Genomic DNA, 23789 nt, shown 5'->3' with positions numbered 1-23789 from the left:
TTCTAATTTACAAGTTTGGAAGATTTTTTTCCTGGAAATTCTTGCATAGAGCTTTTTATACTCCTAGTAAAATTGCTAAATTTAATCTTTCTAAGGAGGTAACATGTTGGAGATGCTGTCTAAAATGCAAGGCTGATTGGTCTCATATTTTTTATGAATGTTCTCTTATTAAGAAATTTTGGGAAGATATTGGTAATTTTCTTCAAGCTGTCTTTACTGACTCCTTTATATTATCAAAATCTTTATTTTTTTTTTGAATGTAAATGAATCTATTACAATGAATAACAAAAATAAATATCTTCTTTGGACAATTTTGACAGTAGCCAAAAAATGCATTACAAGAAGATGGAAATCATCCTCCATTCCAACCTTTGAAGACTTCATTATTCTACTGGACAAAGTAGCATCTACGGAAATAAAAGCTAAAGAATTAAGAATTTTTCCTAGAAAATGGACTAATAATTCTTGGGAGAAAGTTCTCTCTCTTAATAAGACAATGAAGCCAGATATACTTTTATCTAATTAATCAAACTGGAAGCAAGAATTTTTAAATATTGTATAACCTTCTTTATATGTTTATATTATTTTCTATTCCCTTCTCTATTGCTTTTGAGGCCTTTGTAAATTTTGTACATAGTTTATCACAATTTGTCATTTAAATTGTAAAATTATTTTTTTTCTCTATTGTTATTGGAAAACTAAATAAAACATTTTGAGCAAAAAAAAAAAAAAAAAAGAAAAGAGTGACTTTGTTTAAATAACTTTAGCAAAATGCCAGCAAACAAGTGAAGGCGCATATGCCTTTTCAAGATGATGTATTGTAGTAATTACAAACATCAGATACAACAGTTCTGCCATGGGTGAATGTGAATTATTGGTACTGCTTTATTATTTAGTGTTCAGAAAGATAACCAAAAGTAAGATAAAAACATTAATTTACACATTAAGTGCAACAGTTACCTAAATACGAAGCTGAAATGAAGACCTTCAGTTGCAACCAGATAACCGCCAAATCTGTATGATGCAGCATTTGACATAAATATGATGCACTGTGCAAAACCAAAGCAGATTCCATACACATTGGCCTTTTTAATAGCTGCTCTGTAAGGGGCTTCCAGTTGTTCTTCATATAGTTCTACAAATTTCTTTTCTTTTGCCAATCCAGCAATGGTTCGTATATTAGTGAGGGCTTCACTAGAAATCTGAAAAAGAATACGCAGTGTATTAAAAACAGTGAACAAAGGACAGTGCAGTTCACCTTATAAATTTAGTAAAAAGCTTTGCAGTAGGATATGTAACAATATCACACACATTTGCATGGAATGGAATAGCGCACAATGATTATTTTTATGTAATGTCCTGTACAGGCAGTCTGCATATACTGTTGCAAAATTCAGCCCTGCTTATTTTACAGGTAATGAGTATCTGCTGTTTGTCTCACTTTAATTACAGCTGTCTGCTTATTTTTAGCTAGATCATTAGGAATCATGATTGTGCTTCCTGTTCTAGTTCCTAAATCCTTATAATCAAATAAATGTAGACAGCTACACACTGTTTTATGAGGAATGTAATAAACACTTCGGTTGCAAAAGCAGTTTGAATATGTAATATTTTTGAAGCATATGTTTCAAATATATGAAACACAATAAGCAGCACTTCAGCACCCTTTCAGCAGTACAAGACTGGATTTTGTGAGACCTGACCCTTTGCAAAACAAATGAGATTCAAAAAAGTAATAGTCAATTCTGAAACTTGCTCTTTTTTTGTGTACTAACAATGAGATTACTGCATCTCACAGTAAAGTGCATACTCCATGATACCACAATTTTAGACTTGGTATATACACTAAATATATATGTGTGTGCATATACCTCTCTCTCTCTCTCTCTCTATATATATATATATATATATATATATATATATAAAATGAGAGAGATAAATGTATGGATATCTTGAGAGCAAGCTACCAAATACAACCAATCAGTAGCCTATCAAAAAAAAAAACAATCAAACATTTTTTTTTTGTCACAGGGCAAGCTCCCTTGCACCCCCCATACCCTATGCCAAATATATATAACAAATCCAAGATCATATTATAGTGGGGAAAGGGAAAATTCTCTGATTCCTTTGTAGGTTTAATCCCCTTCTTTGAGTGGGGGATGGATGACTTGTATCACTGCAGGGAACAACATACCCTCCCTGATGTGACTGCATGTTCCAGTATACTCACAATGACAGCTGTAACTGAAGTGCCTTAGTGGCTGATAGTCTCCCTGAAGCTCTATATGTAGTGTTGCTCCTTTTCTGAGAAATGTTGTTACTGAATATTTTCAGCTTGCACTCCTCATTTCATGATGGGCATGTCTATCCTCCCCCGGGATCTTCAACAAGTATCTGAGATGCTTATTGATATCGGGTTTCCTGGGCTGTAGTCAGGGCCTCATTTCTCTAGTCCACTGGAGTGGGCCACATGAACTGTAGTTACTCAGCTGCAAACACTGTATGATATATCAATACGCATAACTATTTCAACAGGTCTTATGAACAAATGAAACTAAAGAAAGCTGAAATGTCAGGCATTACTAGTGCTTAAAATGTATGGTACCAGCAGACCTTATATAAGAGTCTGCTGGATCAAATGAGGAATAAAATTTTATCCTGATAATTTGACAGACATTTCATATAGTAAAATAATAAGTACATTTAATAGATCCACACTTAATAACAAATCACATTTAAATGTAGATTTAAAAAATGATTACAACAAACTAGTTAATGTTTCTTAGCTATATAGACACATGCTTTTGAGTTTAGGCTCTGAGGAAGTCTACTATTCATCCTCTTCTATTGTTTGCAATTTTATATAAAGGGAAAAAATTGGGGAAAAAATATCATCTTCAAGAGTTTTGGGGGATAACTATTTTCTGTTCAAATGACCATTAGAATGAATGGGAGCCATAACTGTCAATCTTCAATTCCCAGAATATAAGACAGTAGCTCTCACAGCAATGAACAAGTGGACAAAACATGTAACACAGTAACATTTTCTTACAATTTCAAATAGGAATTTTGCAGCATGATTACTATTTCCACACACATATTAAAAAGTTCTATTGATGAAATAATGTGATTGAAAAAAAAATCACAAAATGAAAATATAACAGACTTCTTCAATGGGGAACAGTGTGGAACGTAGAATCTTAAGCACTCTGAATAAGGAACTATCCTTATAATGAGGTGTAGGTGAGAGTTACGATGCAAAATGAAACCTGGAAATGAGATGACATACTTCTCATTATTATGACTTCTCACTTACCACCAAATTGCATAGTAGAAGTCAATGCATGTTTTGTTACTATGTACCCTAAGTAGACAGAAAATTATTATAATTTAACTGATGGTTGAGGTTAGCACATTGTTTTAGTCATTTATGTACAGACTGCTGAAGTAATTACATGGTAATAACATATTTGATGGAGTTGTTCCTGTTGGGAATGATCAATAGGTTATCTTTTTATGACTAAACTAGCTTCTTTACCCAGTACAATTACTTGTCACTTCCTATAACATGGAAATGCTTCACACATATTGGTACCTAGACATAAGGCAACATTTATCCCCTTTCTTAACCCTTACTGTAATGCTAATCTGCAAAACCTCACACATACACATACATTCTGAATGTCAAAACATTCAGCAAAACTTAGTGCTTCAACATTTTGCTCATTCGCATTTCTGCCTTGTGATATTAGGCAATAACATGCCTAGCTGTCAACTGAGCATGTTCAATTTATTGACAGGCACCCTAGAGATATAGATATATAAATATGCATTTCACCAGACAAGACGTAGTGCATCTAAGATAAGGCCTGAACTCAATTTACTGAAAAATGCAATGTGCTGCCATGTGAATCAGGATTTATATACAGTGAAAAACTTAGAGGTAGGTGGTCAGACATATAGCCACATGCACAGATACCAAAAACACTGTTTCAGAGCCACACTTTGCATTATACTGTATTTCCTTAGAGGAGTATGTGACCGATCGGGAGTCAGGATGAAACTAGTGCTTAGAATATATTTACACTAAACTGCCATTACATCAGAAGTAAAACAAAATCATACACATTTAACTACACAGGGCAATAACTGCATATAGATTGGAGCCAAAACTCCATGAACCAGCAACAGCAATGTAATTCTGGACAATTAAGTTTTTGATGGTTTACTGGTAGTGTCAGTATGTTTTGTCCCTGGGTATAATATTATTTCTTCTTGAATATAATGGAGAACTGACATATGGCTTCTAACACAGGTACCAGATAAAGTGTTTCAGAGGATGTTTGCTGTCACAGTCTAACTTATACCCCATTTCCACTGGATGGTATATGAGTTTAAGATCAGTCTAGAAACATCTACAATTTTCCTAAGCTTCTGTGTTATACTGGTGCTGATATTCATGCATCTTGAATAGAAACAAATTGGAGCAGCCATTTCTGCCCTGTCAGTCAATAACACAACTGTATAATTTGCACTGCACATTCTAATTAACAGAGATCGTCAGTAGTTCAGCAAACTGTGATGTCTATTCACACAGCAGATGTTTGCATTCATTTCCTAACAGTGACACTGCAATGCAGCATGAGATGGAATGAAAAAACAATGGGTGACAGCTCAGCTGGAAGTAAAAGGTTCTCTGGTGATTATCACATACAATATGATGATATCACCATTTCATGGGCTAGATGTCCCTTAGTCAGTACGGAGACTAGCTTGAGATTCCCCTTAAAGGAGTCCATAACCCTAATGAGACTGACCTGGTTAAGAAAATAAAAATAAATAAATAAATGAATAAATACAATTTTACTTTCTATATGTAACAGATACATTCTGACCCTTTGAACTAATATTCTGTCTGAAAATAATAGATTGCTGTACATGATTTCAAAATTATATCACAGAGCTTTATTATTTAAATAAGCTGTGTTGGTGTTTCTATTGAAGACTGCACATAAAAGTTTGAGAAAACACATGCATAGCTCTTAACAGCCTCATCAATAGCCTTAAATTCCCTGATCTTTTATCTTACTACATGCTATACAATATTGGTTTAATATAATCGTTTTGGCTCAATACTTTTTAAAGTAAATATTGCCATAAAATAGAAACACTTTCTCAACTTTTTTCAGCAATTTGTTGACTCTTACTCCCCTTCTTGTCATTATTGTCTTCTCAGACAATACAACCATACAGCCTTCCAAATATTCCTTCTTAATCATTTTGATCCACAAAGCCTTTATCTGGGAATCTTGCAGGGCAGTCCAATATGTTATATCTAATTCTCATCCATGAGGTAATTTGCTAGGAAGGAAGTACCATATTATTCAAAATACTCCCTGTGTGCTATTGTCCCCCAGAGTGTTCCATATTCCAAACCAGTCCCCCAATTACTCTCTGAGGGGCAACGCTGCAGACATAGTCTCCCTCATCTGACCCTGGTTTAAAATCTTAATGGAAGAAAAGCATACTTCAACTTTGGACCCTCTGTCTGGAATCATCTACCTAGTGAAGTGAGAGAGCAGGTTACACTAGAATCTTTTTAAAACCAAACTGAAAGAGCATTTCACTGTTGAAGGCAAGTATACCTGCTTTCAAGACAAATAGTTAATCTGTTTACTGTAAATGTCAACTGTGTAAATTAGAAATCTTTGTAGTTTCAAATGCAACACTTTGCCATAAAAATAAAAATACATAATAGCTAACATTTGTAAGAGTGTTTTGGAGGTGAAAAGAGTGTTGGATAGAGTGATGTTTATGAAGCTGGAAATTGATGGTGTAATGATGAGTGCTGTTAGTGCATATGTTCCACAAGTTGGGTGTGCGATGAATGAGAAAGAAAAATTTTAGAGTGAGTTGGATTAAGTGATAATGACTGTACCCAAGGGTGAGAGACTGGTGATTGAAGCAGATTTCAATGGGCATGTTTGTGAAGGGAACAGAGGGGATGAGGAAGTGATGGGTAGGTATGGTGTTAAGCAAAGGAATGCAGAAGGTCAGATGGTAGTGGATTTTGCGAAAAGGATGGACATGGCTGTGTTGAATACGTATTTTAACAAGAGGGAGTAGCATAGGGTGACATACAAGAGTGGAGGAAGATGCACACAGGTGGATTATATCTTATGTAGAAGGGCCAATCTGAAGGAGATTGGAGACTGTAAAGTGGTGGCAGGGGAAAGTGTAGTTAGGCAGCATAGGATGTTGGTTTGTAGGATGACATTGGTGATGAAGAAGAGGAGGATGAGTGTGAGGGCAGCACCAAGGATCAAATGGTGGAAATTAAAAAATGGTAATTGTGAGGTGAAGTTCAGGGAAGAGTTAGGACAGGCACTGGGTGGCAGTGACGAGTTACCGAATAGCTGGGTAACTACAGCAGAGCTAGTAAGAGAGATGGCTAGAAAGGTGCTTGGTGTGACATCTGGAAAGAGGAAGGAGGACAAGGAGACCTGGTAGTGGAATAAAGAATTACAGGAGAGTATACAGAGAAAGAGGTTGGCATAGAAGAAGTGGGATTGTCAGAGAGATGAAGAAAGTAGACAAGAGTATAAGGAGATGAGGTGCATGCCAAAGAGAGAGGTGGTGAAGGCTAAGGATAAGGCATATGACGAGTTGTATAAAAGGTTGGACCCTAAGGGGGAGAAAAGGACCTGTACCGATTGGCTAGACAGAGGGACCGAGCTAGTAAAGATGTGCAGCTGGTAAGGGTGATAAAGGATAATGAGGGAAATGTACTCACAAGCGAGGAGAGTGTGTTGAGCAGATGGAAAGAGTACTTTGAGGGGCTGATGAATGAAGAGAATGAGAGAAGGTTGGATGATGTGTGGATAGTGAATCATGAAGTGCAGTGGATTAGCAAGGAGGAAGTAAGGATAGCTATGAAGAGGATGAAGAACGGAAAGGCTGTTGGTCCAGATGACATACCTGTGGAAGCATGGAGGTGTTTATGTGAAATGGCAGTAGAGTTTTTAACTAGATTGTTTAATGAAATCTTGGAAAGTGAGAGGATGTCTGAGGAATGGAGAAAAAGTGTTTTGGTACCAATTTTTAAGAATAAGGGTGATGTGCAGAGCTGTAGTAACTACAGAGGGATTAAACTGATCAGTCACAGCATGACGTTATGGGAAAGAGTAGTGGAAGCTAGGTTAAGAAGGGAGGTGATGATTAGTGATCAGCAGTATGGTTTCATGCCAGGAAAGAGCACTACAGATGAGATGTTTGCTTTGAGAGTGTTGATGGAGAAGTACAGAGAATGTCAGAAGGAGTTGCATTGTGTCTTTGTGGATTTAGAGAAAACATAGGACAGGGTGCCTAGAGAGGAGTTGTGGTATTGTATGAGGAAGTCAGGAGTGTCAGAGAAGTATGTAAGAGTGGTACAGAATATGTACGAGGGTAGTGTGACAGTGGTGAGGTCTGTGGTGGGAGTGACAGATGCGTTTAAGGTGGAGGTGGGATTACATCAAGGATCAGCTCTGAGCCCTTTCTTATTTGTAATGGTGATGGACAGGTTGACAGACGAGATCAGACAGGAGTCCCCGTGGACTATGATGTTTGCAGATGACATTGTGATCTGTAGTGAGAATAGGGAACAGGTGGAGGAGATCCTGGAGAGGTAGAAATATGCTCTAGAGAGGAGAGGAATGAAGGTCAGCAGGACTGAGACAGAATATATGTGTGTGAATGAGAGGGAGGATAGAGGAATGGTGAGGATGCAGGGAGTAGAGGTGGCGAAGGTGGATGAGTTTAAATACTTGGGATCAACAGTTCAGAGTAATGGTGAGTGTGGAAGAGAGGTGAAGAAGAGAGTACAGGCAGGACCAAGTGGGTGGAGATGAGTATCAGGAGTGATTTGTTTCAGAAGAGTACCAGTAAGAGTGAAAGGGAAGGTCTACAAGAGGGTAGTGAGACCACCAGCTATGTTATATGGGTTGGAGACAGTGGTATTGACAAACAGGCAGGAATCAGAGATTGACGTGGCAGAGCTGAAGATGTTAAGATTTGCACTGGGTGTGATGATGATGGACAGGATTAGGAATAAGTATATTAGAGGGTTAGTCCAGGTTGGAAGGTTTGGAGACAAAGCCAGAGAGGCAAGATTACACTGGTTTGGACATGTGCTGAGGAGGGATGCAGAGTATATTGGGAAAAAGATGCTAAGGATGAAGCTGCCAGGTAACAGGAAAAGAGGAAGGCATAAGATAAGGTTTATGGATGTGGTGAGAGAGGACATGCAGGTGGTTGGTGTGACAGAGCAAGATGCAGAGGACAGGAAGAAATGGACATGCAGGTGGTTGGTGTGACAGAGCAAGATGCAGAGGACAGGAAGAAATGGAAACAGTTGATCTGCGTGGCGACCCCTGACGGGAGCAGCCAAAAGAAGAAGACGCTAACATTTGTAAAATATGTTTCTATAGTGTGTAAACATCAATGCACTCCACCTAATGGATGTAATCTATCCTAGGCTGTGTAACTCTGTTCTACTGTCTATCTGTCCTTCTATTGGATTTGTACATTTGTAAAATGTAACATTTATGCTACTGCACTTGTGAATTTTTAAACTGTGATGGTTGTACTGTACCTCAACCTATTTTGACCAAGATCTTGGCTGAAAAAGATTATTTGACCAACCCATTTACTCAGTTAAACTGAAATAAATAAATTATAATAAATAAACTTGAACACTTTTCTCAACAATCTGCAGATCTGGGCATCTAAATCCTTCATATCATTATTAGCCCATATTTCAACACCATAGGTGAATAGTGGGTAAAGTTTAGCCTTCAAAACATGAGTAAGAGAAACTAAGGTAAACCCTTCCAGTTTGTATTCCATTATCCAGACTGCACAGTCCACCTTATTCATCTTAGATATTACATAAACATATTGTAGTCTTCAAGATCTTTCCTGTGCACATATTTTGCTTAAGATTTATTTCTAATCATATATATTTTTGTCTATATTATATTATTATTTTTTGCTTTAAATATACAGTATATTTATGGAATAACTAATTATCTTTTGGAACATGTATTGACTATATGTAAACCGGAGCTCTTCTACCTGAGACTCTGCTGAAAAGGGACTTTGTGCCTAGTCAGAGTCTCCTAGTCTTCCTGACATTTATTACAAGATTGCTTTGATCCATAAAAGTTTCCAAAGTTTTCTTGTAATATCTCATAGCATTGTAACTCACAGCTATAGTCAAAAAAGTCATTTGCATAACCTAATATAAGGTAATACTTTCCCTTAATCTTGAGGATAGCCCTCCATTGGTTTCAATGAATCAGTTATATTCTTAATATATATATCTTTGTCTGACTCCTACAGTAATTTGAATTTTAACTGACAGATGGCACCGATAAGATAATTCCATCTGGGACACCCAAGTTGAAGAATAAAATGCCTCAGTGACCACAATCAATTCTTCAGTAATTCCTATTTTCCCCCTGACTAACCAGAGTTTATTCCTATTCGCTAGCTCACGAGCTCATGTGTGCCTTTAGCTTTAAGATCAACCAATAATGTATACAGTGCTTGCAACCTTACCAGTGTATACCTCTCAACAAAATGTGTGAGGGTCAAACAAGTAACAAAGTTTACTCTACTACTTTGGAAGACTAACTGATACTTATTTATAAAAGACTCCTCACCCAAATCTAATATCTTGATGGAAAATAGTTTTAATAAGTTGTTTAACAAAGCAGTAGGATGGTACCTATAGGCTTTCTTTAGGTGACCACCTTTGAATACATGGATGATAATTCCTAATACTCAATACTCCTGGAATTTTAAATTTCTAATATAGTTCTTAGATCACTATTCTAGTATCTTTGCCCATTCATCCTTATACCTAAAATGTATCACGTTACCTATAACCAATTGCCTGGTTGTAAAGAATGTCCCATAAATGGACAATAAAAATGCATAACATCTTATTGTCCTTTTTCTAAACTGCCTGCAGTGATTGTGTCCAGCACTTGTGTTTCTTTTCCTGTATAAGTGCATTTGCACTTTCCTCTCATGCCTAAGAATTGAATGAATCTCTTCTCTGTAACCAGTCCAATACTTTTTTCATATCTATATATATCAATTTATTTATCTACCTATACCTATGAGTCTATGACAAGCGCACAAACTACAAAAAGTTTGAATGCTTAGAGTTCAGATCACAAAGGTTCAAAAACAGCAAAAACAAAACAAAAAAAAAAAGAAAGCCAACATTTATTGCAAGCATCCCCATGCCAAGATCAAACTACAGTGGGAAAAGGTCAAATTCCTAGTCCTCACTCTATTGCAATCTCAAACAACCCAACACCGTCAAATGTTTGAAAAGTGAATTTTTCAAATTCTTTACATGGATATTTCATGTACAAATTTTAGTAGTTCAAGGAATGGAATTAAACCAGTATATATATATATATATATATATATATATATATATATATATACACATACTTCTTTCTTACACAGTATACATCAAACCAGATATTAGTATATACTTAACAAATTTGGTCTTTTCCACACCAAACTGTCTACAAATTTAGTATAGATTACTTGTGGGATACCCCCTTTAATTTACTGCAGTTTCTTTAATCTCACATCTGTATTTGTTTCGTAAATATTCATCAATACATCATCATAAGTTTGGTCTGTGTGAGGAAGGCTGCATTGTATATTCCCTAGCTTGCAGTTTGACAGAAAAGTTATCACCTAACACAGATCACACATTGTATATAAAGATTTGTAAAGTATTGACTTTCTGGCTATAATAAAATTGAGACTGTAAATGCTAGAACTGTATTCTTATAATTTTGCTGCATTTCCTTTTTACTTAATTGCAGACAATGCTACTTATAGTGCTGCACAGATACCAGAATTCACCTGAATTCCAGGGATAATTCCCAGGGTAACATAAACAGCAAGTACAATAATTCTTTGCATTTATTGGCTGAGAATTCTTTTTTTGCCATTTCTTGTGAACTACTGGTGTTTTTATCGAAAGAAAGGGTATTTCTGCTTCCACTCTAAATTCTTGGGCATGCAGTTGGCTGACCACATGTGAGAATAGCACTGCTAGGTTCACTTCATTTTGTTATCCACCTTATTCTTTGCCACGGTGGGTAGTTTCTTTCTACAAGGGCTTCATGCTTCATATAAGGCTGATATTATGCGTATGCATATGTGGTGGGGTTAGAGAATGGCTGGAGGCAAATATAGAAAGGAACATCCAATCTGTCTTGGTAGAGTCTCTGTTGTAAGTAGTACATGAAGCCTGTTACCAGTTTATATTAGGTTCATAGATTAGTACTAGGCTAACAGCCCTTATGGGCCATTTTTAAGCCTAGCCAATTACCCCATGTGAGAATCAAACACTGCACCTTGTAACTGTAAGGTAAATACCTTAACCATTATGCCAACCTCCCATGACTTGTCTAAGTCATATCTACTTCACAGACAGTTTCGTTTTCATAATGGTGAGTTTACTATAAAGAAAATGATATCAAGTAACAGCAAATGGAAAGGTCATGAATATGGGTGAATGTCAAGGACATAAAGGTTCAGAGAGAAACAGATGCTATGTGCATGGGAGACATACAGGAGCACATAAAGGTTCACAAAGAAATACAGGAATACATTAAGTATGGGTGACTGCAATGGACATACAAAGTTTAAAACAAATAGAGGGGTACCACAAGGAAAAGTTACTGCTTGTGACATATAAAATTACTGATGGAAACAGAGGGGACAAACATTTTTATCGCAAATATAAACATATTTGAAATGCTTGCTTTTTAGATATCTTGGTAATAATCACTGAACTACATGATTTTTAAACACAAGATATGAGGGGAAGTCACAGAAACCTGACATCATTTTTTTTAATTGAAGGAAAGGCATTCATAAGCATTTTGACATCTATTCGTATTTCCACTCCTAGGCATGTGGATGGTTGACTGCAGGAGACACTACTACTATAAAGAAAAAGTCACAGAAACAAATCACATAATCTATAAAAGGCACTTAAAAGAAAACAACAGAAATTTCAGAAAGAATTTGCAAAGAACACTAAAAGGAAACCACAGAAATACGAGACATTCCCTGGGATTCAGCAAGCAGCCGTGCAAGAATAAGTTATTCCTGCACAGCAGGGACCGTTCCTTCAGCACGGCAGCACGCCATACATATGTATGAAGGCATGCTGCCATGCTGTAAAATGGACAGAGTTCCATGTACGAGCACAGGCGGTGTGTCTGAGAGCAGAGCTCTCACAATATACACACCCCCTGCACTCCAGAATTGCCTTTCAGCTCGTAACACCCCCAACCTATCAGGATAACAAATTTGGTGAAAGCCATAAGGGACAATCGTCCCTACCAAGACAAATGTTGTTAGAATACCACATTTAGCATAAACACATAGTGCACACCTCCCAACCCATCAGAGTAAGGAATGTGGACAAAGCCAAAAGGGACAATCATCCCACAAAGCAGAAAGTTGATAGAATAACAGGTTCAGCATTAGCATGGATATTCTGAAGGGTACAAATAAAATAATACAACAAATATTTTTTTATAAACATGCAATAAAGTTTAAGCATAGCTGGTGTGCCTGTTGCTTAGCTACGCTTAGTCCTGCTTAAACAGCACACGAAGTTAAATAGCAAGAGACATCCAACCTAAGCAGTACTGCAAGCAGCCCTTCCTGGTTCAATCCCTACTGTAACCAATGTGCATTTTACATGTGAAAGCAGTACATAAACATTTTTTTATAATTAGCTACTAAATAACATATATTTGTTAACCAGAGTAGTGTAGTAGATCCAGATGTGAGGTGTCAGTTTAATAAAGTTGTGAAACCCCCATATAAACACAAGTGCCCCATACAGTAGAGTCACAAATGAATAAATGTAATGAAAGTACATTGGGGTATGTCAGGGACCGTAAAAAAATTTAAAATATGTATGAATGATGAATCAATCTCATACAGCAGATAGTCTATAAAATAAAAAAGAAGCAATGCTAAACATTGCACAGCTCTGCTTACTAGTTGTAAGCATTGTGTAAATATGACTGCTAAGCAATGAGTAGCCCAGCTAAGTGGATTTGCCCATTGGTAAGCAGTGCTGAACTTTCCCTTTAAGCACTGCCAACCTTAACTAAGTAGGTTTGCCCATAGCTTATCTTAATTCAGCATATTCAAAACCATCCAGTCACGGCAAAGGGTGGGAAATCAGCTGTATTTAAACCTCAAAGGCAGGAATACAGCTCATAAGTGGTTGCTGCTGCCCTAGGCAGTATGGCAGGAGTTGGTGAGGGCATGCAATTCCGTGCGCAGCGCTGGGGCATACAGAGGTCCAAGGTCATGGTAGGACTCCTGGTACAAAACCATGATGAGAGACTGCTGCAGGGCCAGTACCAAGGCTCCCAATATAAAACAAAAGCCTGGGACCATCTTGCCCGTGATCTCACCAGTGCCACTGGTATCCCTCAGACTGGTGACCACTATGCTGACTTGAAGTGAAGAAAGAGGGAGCTCGTGGATGAGTGGGTCCAAGAAGCAAGGCAGAGGGGTGCTATCCCAGCAGTGTGTAAGTAGTCATACCAATAACTGTTTACTAATGTCCAGCCTGTGCATGTGATGGATAGGTATGCCTAAATATGCCTAAATATTTCTCTATTTCCCTTACAGCTGCAGCTGAGCGGGCTGTGAATCAGGAAGCCCATGCTAGTAGGTTGCAAAGGCTGCATCGCAAGGATGGTGAGTAACAATCCTGCTTGTAGTAGCCATACCAAATAAATATAAAGTATGGGTTGTACTGAATAAACCAGCCAATATGACAGTAATAGTCCCATAAAGGTCATATTTAAATAAAACTGTAACTGCCTGGCAATAAAGTTCTAAATCCTGGACTGGTTGTGTTTAATCTGCTATTGTATGGCATATATTGTTGCATTCTCTGAATAGTAATGTTGTGTTAACCACTGTTACCCACACTGTGCTACATAAAAATAAATGTCTAGGAATGTCTGTATAAGACTGTTGTAAGTACAAGATCAGATTGTACAACCAAGAGAGACTTAGAAAACACTGAAGAGATAGACAGCAATATTAAAATAGCACACTCTGATAAAACTTAAATTATTGTATTATTAGAACACACAGCCATGGTTTGAATCCTGGGAGTGGTAGTAAGCTGTATGCATAATCATATCTCTCAACTGTACAGATTTATGCAGAATGTCCAGATAAATGGCTCATATTTTCTGCCTGTTCCTCTGTCCCCCTGGCAAATCAGTGGGATGATCTCAGAACTGCAGTCACTAAATAATGACATACATTTGAATTTCAGACCAGAAAACCTTCAGAAAATGTATATTAAAACAAATCCTGTCACTCTAGCAACTCTCCAAGTTTATGAGAGCAATATTCAAAATATGTCCCTATTTGTACCCCCATTTTGTCAAGCTTTGTCCAGAGTGTGTGCATTTTATATATATATATATATATATATATATATATATATATATATATATATATATATATATATATATATATATCTATATTGCATTCAGACATTGGATCCACACTCTGAACCTCTCACTGCAAAATATCTGACCAAAGGCACTGTTAATGGGGGTGAAAGGGCCCAAAATAGGGATCTCTTGTAATTATTGCCATTATCCCTTTCTCCACAGCTGAAGTGATCTGCCTTGCAACAAACTAACCAGCACTTGCAAGTCTTGAACCCAGGATCCTGCATAACATAGCCACAGCAAGTTACTAGTAAGCCATTTCAGCTGTAAGATGTCAGGATGATTTCTCTAACATATCATGCAGAACAGTCAGTCTACCATAGGGAATGTACAATGTGGAAGCACTAAACATTCTAATGATACATATATACACATACACACACACACACATATATATATATACATGTACATATATGTATATATATATATATATATATATATATATATATACATATATATATATATATATATATATATATATATATATATATATATATACACATATAAATATATAAATACTTATAGATATATAAAAAGAATATATATAGAGGGTGCACAGCATATCAAACAGCCATTATTCCTACAGTAGTCACCTCTTCAAATGGCCAGTGTCTGATTCTTTCCTACAAATGAGAATTATTGCATGAAACATATACCCAGACACAATGTAAAGGACAGGACACCACACACAGTTTGCATACATAGAAATGTTTATTTGTGTACTATTTCAGTTGTTTATGCCATTTCTTATAGCAGTTATGTGTTTGAAATGCATAATAACTGATTAATGCAACTCTCAAACAAAACATAAGATACAGTAATCTGCAAAACATAACATATTTTGCTGTCTAGGCTAAAGCCTTCAAGGCGTACAACAGTAAAAGATCCAGAAAGAAGTAAGCCCCTGCAAGTATGGTAGCTAAACAGGCCCAAAAGTCCTCAGCCAAAATCAAAATGCAGAGCCAGCAAACAGTGACATATAAATGTATTAGTAAATGATAAGGAGAATAACAACAGACCAGTTTTGGCTAAAAATATGTTAAGCCTACACTGATGAAGGCTTAAATTTTTAGCTGAAACTGGTCTGTTGTTATTCTCCTTATCATTTACTAATAAATTTATATGCCACTGTTTGCTGGCTCTGCATTTTGATTTGTACAACAGTAAAAAAAACACTTGCCTTGAAGATAAGAATCAATCAGCACTTAATTACTGATGTGGTTCAACAGCCTCCAATTACACTCTGTACTCAACCCCTAGGGGGAAAAGTATTAGTTGCCATAATGTAAATGAATCTGTTACATAACAATGCTTAACTTAAAACGTCACTGTCACACTGACAAACAGAACTGTGTGTAAGACAGTAAGCTCTAGCCCACCACTGTTCCTATGGTGAAACGTATGAAAATGTACAGCCACATACCTTAATGTTTCTTATTACTGATATTCCTCACATGTTGTAACAGCCTAGGTTAAAATCATTTAATACCCCTCACCCATAAAATGTCTTATAAGGGCATATAACACTGTTCTCCATACACTGACCTCCGGACTGTACAGGGTCACACATGTTTTGTCCAGCTGTAGCCCTCATATATATGGACCCTACCCCACAATTGGTGTGGGAGTCCACAACATCACTGGAATGATAGCAGGAATGCCAGCACTAAATAATGATAGGCCATTACCTAACAACCTCATACTGCATGATATCTGGACAAAGCCTGGTATATAGGTGGAGGACAGAGGCTGAAACACAGATGTTATACACTGTGAAAGTTGCTGGTTATACAGAAAAAGCACATACTCAAACTATTTCCTGCATTACACCAGTTCACACCCTAAATGCCAAAAGAAATCAGTTGTGAAAGGACAACTAGTCCGGGCAGCAAGGATGGTGACCGAAGATTCTCATTTTGAAGAGGAGTGTGAGACCCTTAGGTTTATGTTCACACATAGGGGGTATCCAACACAACTACTATCTCAACTGATCCTAGAAGTCTGTAATAAAAGGAAACAGGGCATTTATAAACCAATTTTAGATGGCACTAGATCTAGTGAGGTAGGTACAGATAGTTTTTCAGAGTACCTGAGGAATACTCACCCAGTAAGTAACATAATTCTAACTAAACATGTCACATCATATACCCTGAGTTTTACAACAACATTTTGTCATGACTCAGGTGAATTAATAAGCATTATTAAGAAAAACTGGGTGTTATTAACAGCAGAACATGATATGGGAAGTAAACTAGGTGAACATCCTATGGTGACTTTCAAGAAAGGTAGGAACCTTAAAAACATTCTTGAATCAATTAGACCAATTCCTACTAGAAACCCATGGATGCTGAGGTGCGAAGTATGTAATTAATGTAAATACATCGAAACAGGATAATTTAATGTGAGAGACAATACCTATTGGTTACACCAAAGGTTTAACTGTAACTCTAAATCTATAGTCTATTTAGCATCATGCCAATTGTTTCCAGCATTTTATGTCAGCAAAACTGACCGTAAGTTTAAAGAGAGGGTTTATGAACATATTTACAATATAGGAAAGAAAAAACTTGACAATGCACTAGCCAAACATTGCAGTGACTTTCCAGATCACAAATTCAAGTTTAAAGTCATTGACCAAGTCCAGACAGATATAAGAGGTGGGCCAGTGCCCTTACTACTTGAAAGAGCAGAACTGTTATGGCAACTTAAACAAAATGCCTGTCAGTACCCAGGCTAGAATGAGTTCTGCTCTATCACAAGCATTTTAAAACTGAAAGCCCTAATGAGATAAAACATTTATATATATATATATATATATATATATATATATATATATATATATATATATATATATATATATATATATATACATACAAGCAAAAAAAATTTAAATGCATTTCTTTTCTATACACACATATATTTTTTAGTATGAATTTAAATATCAAATAAATCTAAAAAACAAATGGAAGAGAAATAGATCTTTTGTTGGGAATGTCAAGCCCCTTTTATGTTTCTGACTTTTTTAGTTTTGGTTCTAGTTTCTGACTTCATAAGTCTCTTGTTTTTAAAACAATGTACTGTATGTTTAAATTCAATGACTTGTTAATGAATAATGAATGTGTTTTAATGACCAAAGTAGTCACATGATGTATATTTATACATTAGTTAAGCAAGGTTTGTTATCTGAAGAAGTTTTGCTATCTAGCTTAACGAAAAGTGCTTCATACTGATATTTTGTGGAATAAAAGGCTTGTTTTTTAGTTACTTGTGAATGTACGGCTCTCTTTTCTTGTTTTTACAGTCATTTGTGTTTGTTTATATAGTTTTGTCATTATAAACTTCATCATACTACATCACAGCACCCTATTTGGCCACAGGTCCCATGCTCTGCAGGAGAGGACCACACTGTGGAATGAGCTCCTCCACAGGGTAAATAATGTCGGACTGCATAACTGCAGTTATGAGCAGGTGTGGCATCAGTGCACTGATCTGATACACCAGATCCGTCAGCATGCCGCTGCAGTTAGGAGGGACCAGCTTGCCACAGGTGGGGATCATGCCATCCAGCCCTCACTGACACATGCTGAGGAGCTCCTCATCAGCCTTGGGGCACCCCCTCTGCCAGCCAAGCCAGGAACCTGAAGATAGCATTGTGGAGGTGGGTGCCACCCACACAATGGACGAGGTGCATGCAGGTAAGGCCCCAGGGCACATTAGTAGACCGCTGTTGCTTATCCATCTTCATCTGTAAAATATGTACATGCATATGTCAGATAACATAGTCTGTTGCTGCAGTGTAGTAATGAACAGATGTGCATAATCTCTAGTATTGTGGGTTTGTACTGTTGATGTACTGAAATGCTGCTCCCACTATGTACCAATGCCACAGGTGTGGCTACTGACATTACGTCTCTCACACAACTATGTAGGTCCGACTGGTATACAACTGGGGCAGCAGCCTGTAGCTGGTGATTATGGAGTTGCTTTGTTCAGGTTTGCCAATACACTGGCCATGTTATGGCCATGGTATTTGCCATGTACACATTTAACACACCTACCCATAATGCATGCTGTACATGTTCACTTATTGTTGCTGTTAACTGCACTGCATCACAGTGGTCACCATGGTGGCATATCTGAAGGGTATGTAAGAGTCCTGCAGTATACCTATCAACCTGTCAGTGCAAGATGTGGACAGAGATGAACATAATGGTGGGACAAATGGCCTACAGTAGGGACATGTCTGAAACATTACCATTATACAGTGGCTACAACAGTGTATACACCACTATTACAATGGCAACTGTTCCTGATCTAAACAACGGTAAATCACAATACCACATGCCACACCTTTTACAACCTGTAATGTGATCCTAACATGAGCAATGAATGTGTAATATGGAATCCTATGTTAGGACAACAACTATGGGGAATACATACCTTAACAAACACTGGAAGCATATGTGTGCACACACTAAAATTAACATATTGTGGAAACAGCGTTTGAGGTACTGACAGCATTCACTCTTCTTGAGTACACACCTTCCATCAAGTACAGGGCCTCAATGTCACACCAAGTAATGGTCTGCTGTCCAAGAAGTATGCCCATGACATTTGCCCACTCACCTGCAACAGAGGCAACCGTGGCTTGCACACAACTTACAAACCATGGAATGGATCCCATATCCGAAAGGTAGCACTCAGGAGTGGGGGAAGTAGCCTTACCTCACCATTGCATATACCATGGCAAACAGTGCAGACAGTCATGTATGTGTGTATGAAGTATGGGACAACATTAATGTAGAAAATAAACAGATGCCCATCCAAGACAGAGGACAACACATGTTGCAAACTAGTCATGGAGGCTGCCCAGAAACATGCAGCAACACTGAGGGACTGGCAGGAATGTCTAGCAAGTACTGCCTGTGCAGTACCTGTGTCGACAATCACATGGAATCTGCATAAGTGTGGCCTATGGGTTAGGGTGATCAGATGGAAGAGTTGTTCCACAGGAAACATCATACAGTGCTCTCTACAGGTAGCATATGCATAACAGCAAGTCTCCCAAAGGCATGTGTTGCAGTGTGTAATGGTGTACTGAGACCAAGGCTGAAACCTACAGACAGTATTAATAAAGATACATGTGGTGCACAAGCAACACCTCACTCTACCTCAGGCCCACCATCTCCATTTTTACCTTGCTGGTGCCAGTGTACACCTTTAGGTTTGCTGTTCATTAGCAGGAACTAGGCCGGTAGACATGGCGTTCTGAATTTGGAACACTGCAAAATGACACTCATCTGTGGCCCATAGTTGTCAAGCATCTGCAATAAGGCTGAGGATGGGTAGGGGTGTCATCCTGAAACACAACAGTGAACTGAAGCATACATCCAAAGCTCACTAAGAATGGCTGTATCTGAACACAGTCAAGATCATGAATTGTGCCAGACACAACCCTGACTCCACAGCAATAGTGAAGGTACTATGTGACCTCCAAGGGTGGTGCAAATGAGCTGACCTTGCAATCTGGCAGAGTTGGGGACATTTGTAGGGTGGAATGACCAAATAATGGCAAGTGAAGATGAGCCATGCTAGTATACCCCTTCCAGGAATAGTGACTGCTGTAGTTCATTTAACAGGTGCTGTAACAAAAATACAACCAACTGCGTTGACCCAAACAAAAGCATGACCAAGAACGGAGGCCAACAAACCACTTTATTCACAAAATGGAATTAAGCACTTTCGTGTGCGTATAGCATACACTTATCAGAATTCAAAAAACAATTACAAACAATAAGTTTAAATAACCCTCCTACAGAGTCACATGGCTCAAGACACGCCTAAAAATTTTTTTAACCCTTTTAACCCTAACACTTTTACCCTGCTCATCACCACATGTATAAAAAAAGAGAATTAAAATTGAAAGTACTATAAACACAACCTTGTTACTTAATATGTTCACATTCTAATACATCTAAATAAAATACTTGAATGCAATAAATCCATTTAAAAGGGAGCACTAGGTTAAATATAATAAGACATAAGCCTCAATACACAAGATATAGAAATAGATTAATTAAAGCCTCAGGGTGAGGTGGTGTTTAATTTCAATTGCCAGTGCAATTCCCTACATTGTATCATATCATTCCACAGACCCCCCAACACATTTTGATAAATGGTGTTGATACCAAAAAATAAAAAACATGATCTGGATGCTTTTCCAAATGGCAAAATAAAGCATTAGTAGTTTTCATATGTTTGATATCATAAATATGTTCATAAATCCGATCTTTAAAACTATGAATAGTCTTTCCAACATAAAAACTTGGACACTCTTTACATAGTCCCACATATACCATGCCTACCAACTTGCAATTGCAAAAAAAGTACATTTTGATATTAATTCCATTAATAAACACTTCATTTTTTTCTTAAATATATTGACAGTAGCTACAAGTACCACACTTGTAAATACCCCAAAGCCCTGTCACTAACCAGAGTAAAAAGTTTGTCATTACTTTCCAACATATTCTTTATACACTTGGCTTTTCTAGTAACAAATCCTGGTCTAATCCCCAAAATATCAGGACTCCCTTCAAAAGCTTGAAAAATCGCCTAATTTTGTTTAATAATATCTTAAATGGCACTATATTCCTCAGTAAATGTGGTAATAAATGAACAAATATATTGACCATTGTAATCTCTCTGACCTACTAAAGACTCACTATTAGTCAAAATAGGTACGACCATCCCCTGTTTCCTCTTATGGAGGACCTCACTGTATATTGAATCAACTAACTTGGAGGGGTATCCTCTAGTGATGAACATTTCCTTTAAATATTCACATTCCTTATAAAACATGCTGCAGCAAACCATTGTGTGAAGGGTGTGCACACTTATGCAACCCACATATTGTATGCATCTCATTCAGCATCTGCACGACTAACACATTTGTTTGATACTGCATTTGATTGCACAGGTCATATGTCACATATCAGGTGTGTGTAATGCTAACATATGCAGTATTTTGGCCCCATTGAATACCATGGAAGAGGCTGGCATATCAACAAGGGTGTGTACACTCCTCATATCCACATTAAGCTTTGAAGGTTGTCAGTGTAATTGGATTTTATTGCTCATACATGCACTGCTGATGATGAGATCTGCAAATTAGAGGTCAGGCATTCACTATTGACATCTGTCCCAGGTATGTGTCAGACAAACACATAGGGACTGTGAGCAACAGAGCAAATACAACTGCCACACATATACATATTCGGCAATGATATGTACACTTGTGAGGTATGGGGCACATTACATGCCAAGGTGCTGTACAGGTGCACAGCAAAACTGTGTACATGGGTGCGGTGTGTTCCAGGGGAAGGGTCATCACCTACTAAAACAACCCATGCCTCACAGAGATGTATAATGTTGGTAACAGGGATTGAGTAGTGCATGCTGTTGAGTGCCATATATCATACATGTTGACTGTTGGGTAATGAGAGGTCTGTGTAATATCTTTGTGGCACCTCACCTGTAAGTGTGTGTGTGTGTGTGTGTGTGTGTGTGTGTGTGTGTGTGTGTGTGTGTGTGCGCGCGCGCACGCGCACGTGTGTGTGAATGTGTGTAGAGGTAAGTAATAAAGTACAGGTCTTAAATTACATTTTTTATTTTCCCCTCACAGGTGGTGAGGTGGGTCAGGGTCCATCCTGCAGGAAAACTGATGTTAGTGTCCATACAGACTCTGATAATGATGATAGGTATGGTGAGGCACAGTCAGGGTTGTCAGGGGCTGAAGCTGTGCCATTGGTTGACATCCCACTTTTATCCACTCCATTCCTGCACACAGTCACAGTGCCCATACATACCCCATCACCAGTGGCCATAGATAAGGGACAGTTGGCGGGTGGTGGCATGGGACAGGACAGTGTGGTGACTATGGCAAGTGTGTCTGTACACAGCAGCTATAGCCAGATGACTGGCGAGGTACCACACAGGCAGATGTACAGGGGTGCTTGCAGGAGGGCTGCTGGCCATCATGCCCTGGGCAGAAGTGCCCCAGCAGATGTCACCAGATGCATGTTTCAGGCCATCATGGAGGCACAGGCATGTATGGAAAGTTACACCAGACAGAGTCTGAGGCTCCAGAGGACTACTCATTCTGCTATACTTGACAACATCCGTGATCTTGCAGGTTCCCAACATTATTTAGCAGAGGTCCTGGATAGACGGTTGGGTGAGATGGCAGGAATCATTGACCGTGTGATGTCTGTGTTAGAGCATATAGTGGGAGAAGGGTGTCATCCACATGGATGTAGGTCAGCAATACCAACAGGTGGAGGTCTACATGGACGTGCAACAAGTCACAGCTGCTCCCGTAGTGGCAGTACCAGCACTGCATGGGGGGTGCTGTCCACACTACAATGCATCAAGCCACGTGCACATGGTCCTGGCTGGTCCCAACATGGATGTGGATCCAGTGGACAATTGTCATCATCGGGGAGAGTAACATATCTGGGCTTCTACCTGGTAGTGCCCGTGAAACCCCTGGCAGGCACAGTTCCTATGTCTGTGGCCAAACATGGTGAACTGTACACCCTGCCATGCATGGTCTGCATCTGTCCAACAAACCCCTGTATAAGGCAGCCACATGGTAGAACTGTGTGCATACACACACACACACACACACACACACACACACACACACACACACACACACACACACACACACACACACACATCACCAACACAGCTAGGGCACCTCTATACCTACACACACCACATCTGCACAGCCCAATTGATAAAGAACTCCCTAACACACACACACACACACACATGATGTCAACCAAACAGCTTAGCCTAGGTCTCTGGCAAACCCAAAAAACACACCCTGTGCATATTATGATACCTGTGCCACATCCCTGTCATCCATACCATTGATGCAGGGTCATGCTAACATGGTTCTGATGCACAGGGTGAATGTATAATGTATAATAAACTATCATCCATACCTTGGTGCTTGGACAAAAAATGCATAGCCACTGGGCTTTCAACTTTCTTTCTCCTATATTTATATGTAATTTAGATATGTTTTCCTTTATTTGTGTGTATATATGTGCATTGGAAAATTAATTTTGCATCAGAACTATTTTATATTTTATATATAACATGTAAGGTTGCCTGATTTAGTAATTAGAATTT

At 38.1% G+C, this 23789-nt stretch overlaps 1 protein-coding gene across 1 annotated transcript in view; it reads right to left on the bottom strand.

Moving 5' to 3' along the window:
- ABCB11 (ATP binding cassette subfamily B member 11) overlaps positions 1-23789 on the bottom strand; it is a 991743-nt gene that overhangs the window by 86303 nt on the left and 881651 nt on the right. The window contains exon 24 of the mRNA XM_044075586.1: positions 961-1202. Coding sequence (XP_043931521.1) covers positions 961-1202 — 242 coding nt within the window. The remainder of the gene's footprint in view (positions 1-960; positions 1203-23789) is intronic.

The sequence above is a fragment of the Protopterus annectens genome, chromosome 6.part1, assembly GCF_019279795.1.
Source record: "Protopterus annectens isolate FY-2018-M chromosome 6.part1, PAN1.0, whole genome shotgun sequence".
Classification (NCBI taxonomy): domain Eukaryota; kingdom Metazoa; phylum Chordata; order Ceratodontiformes; family Protopteridae; genus Protopterus; species Protopterus annectens.
The sequence above is the reverse complement of the archived record's forward strand: the minus strand, read 5'-3'. Positions and strand labels throughout refer to the sequence as shown.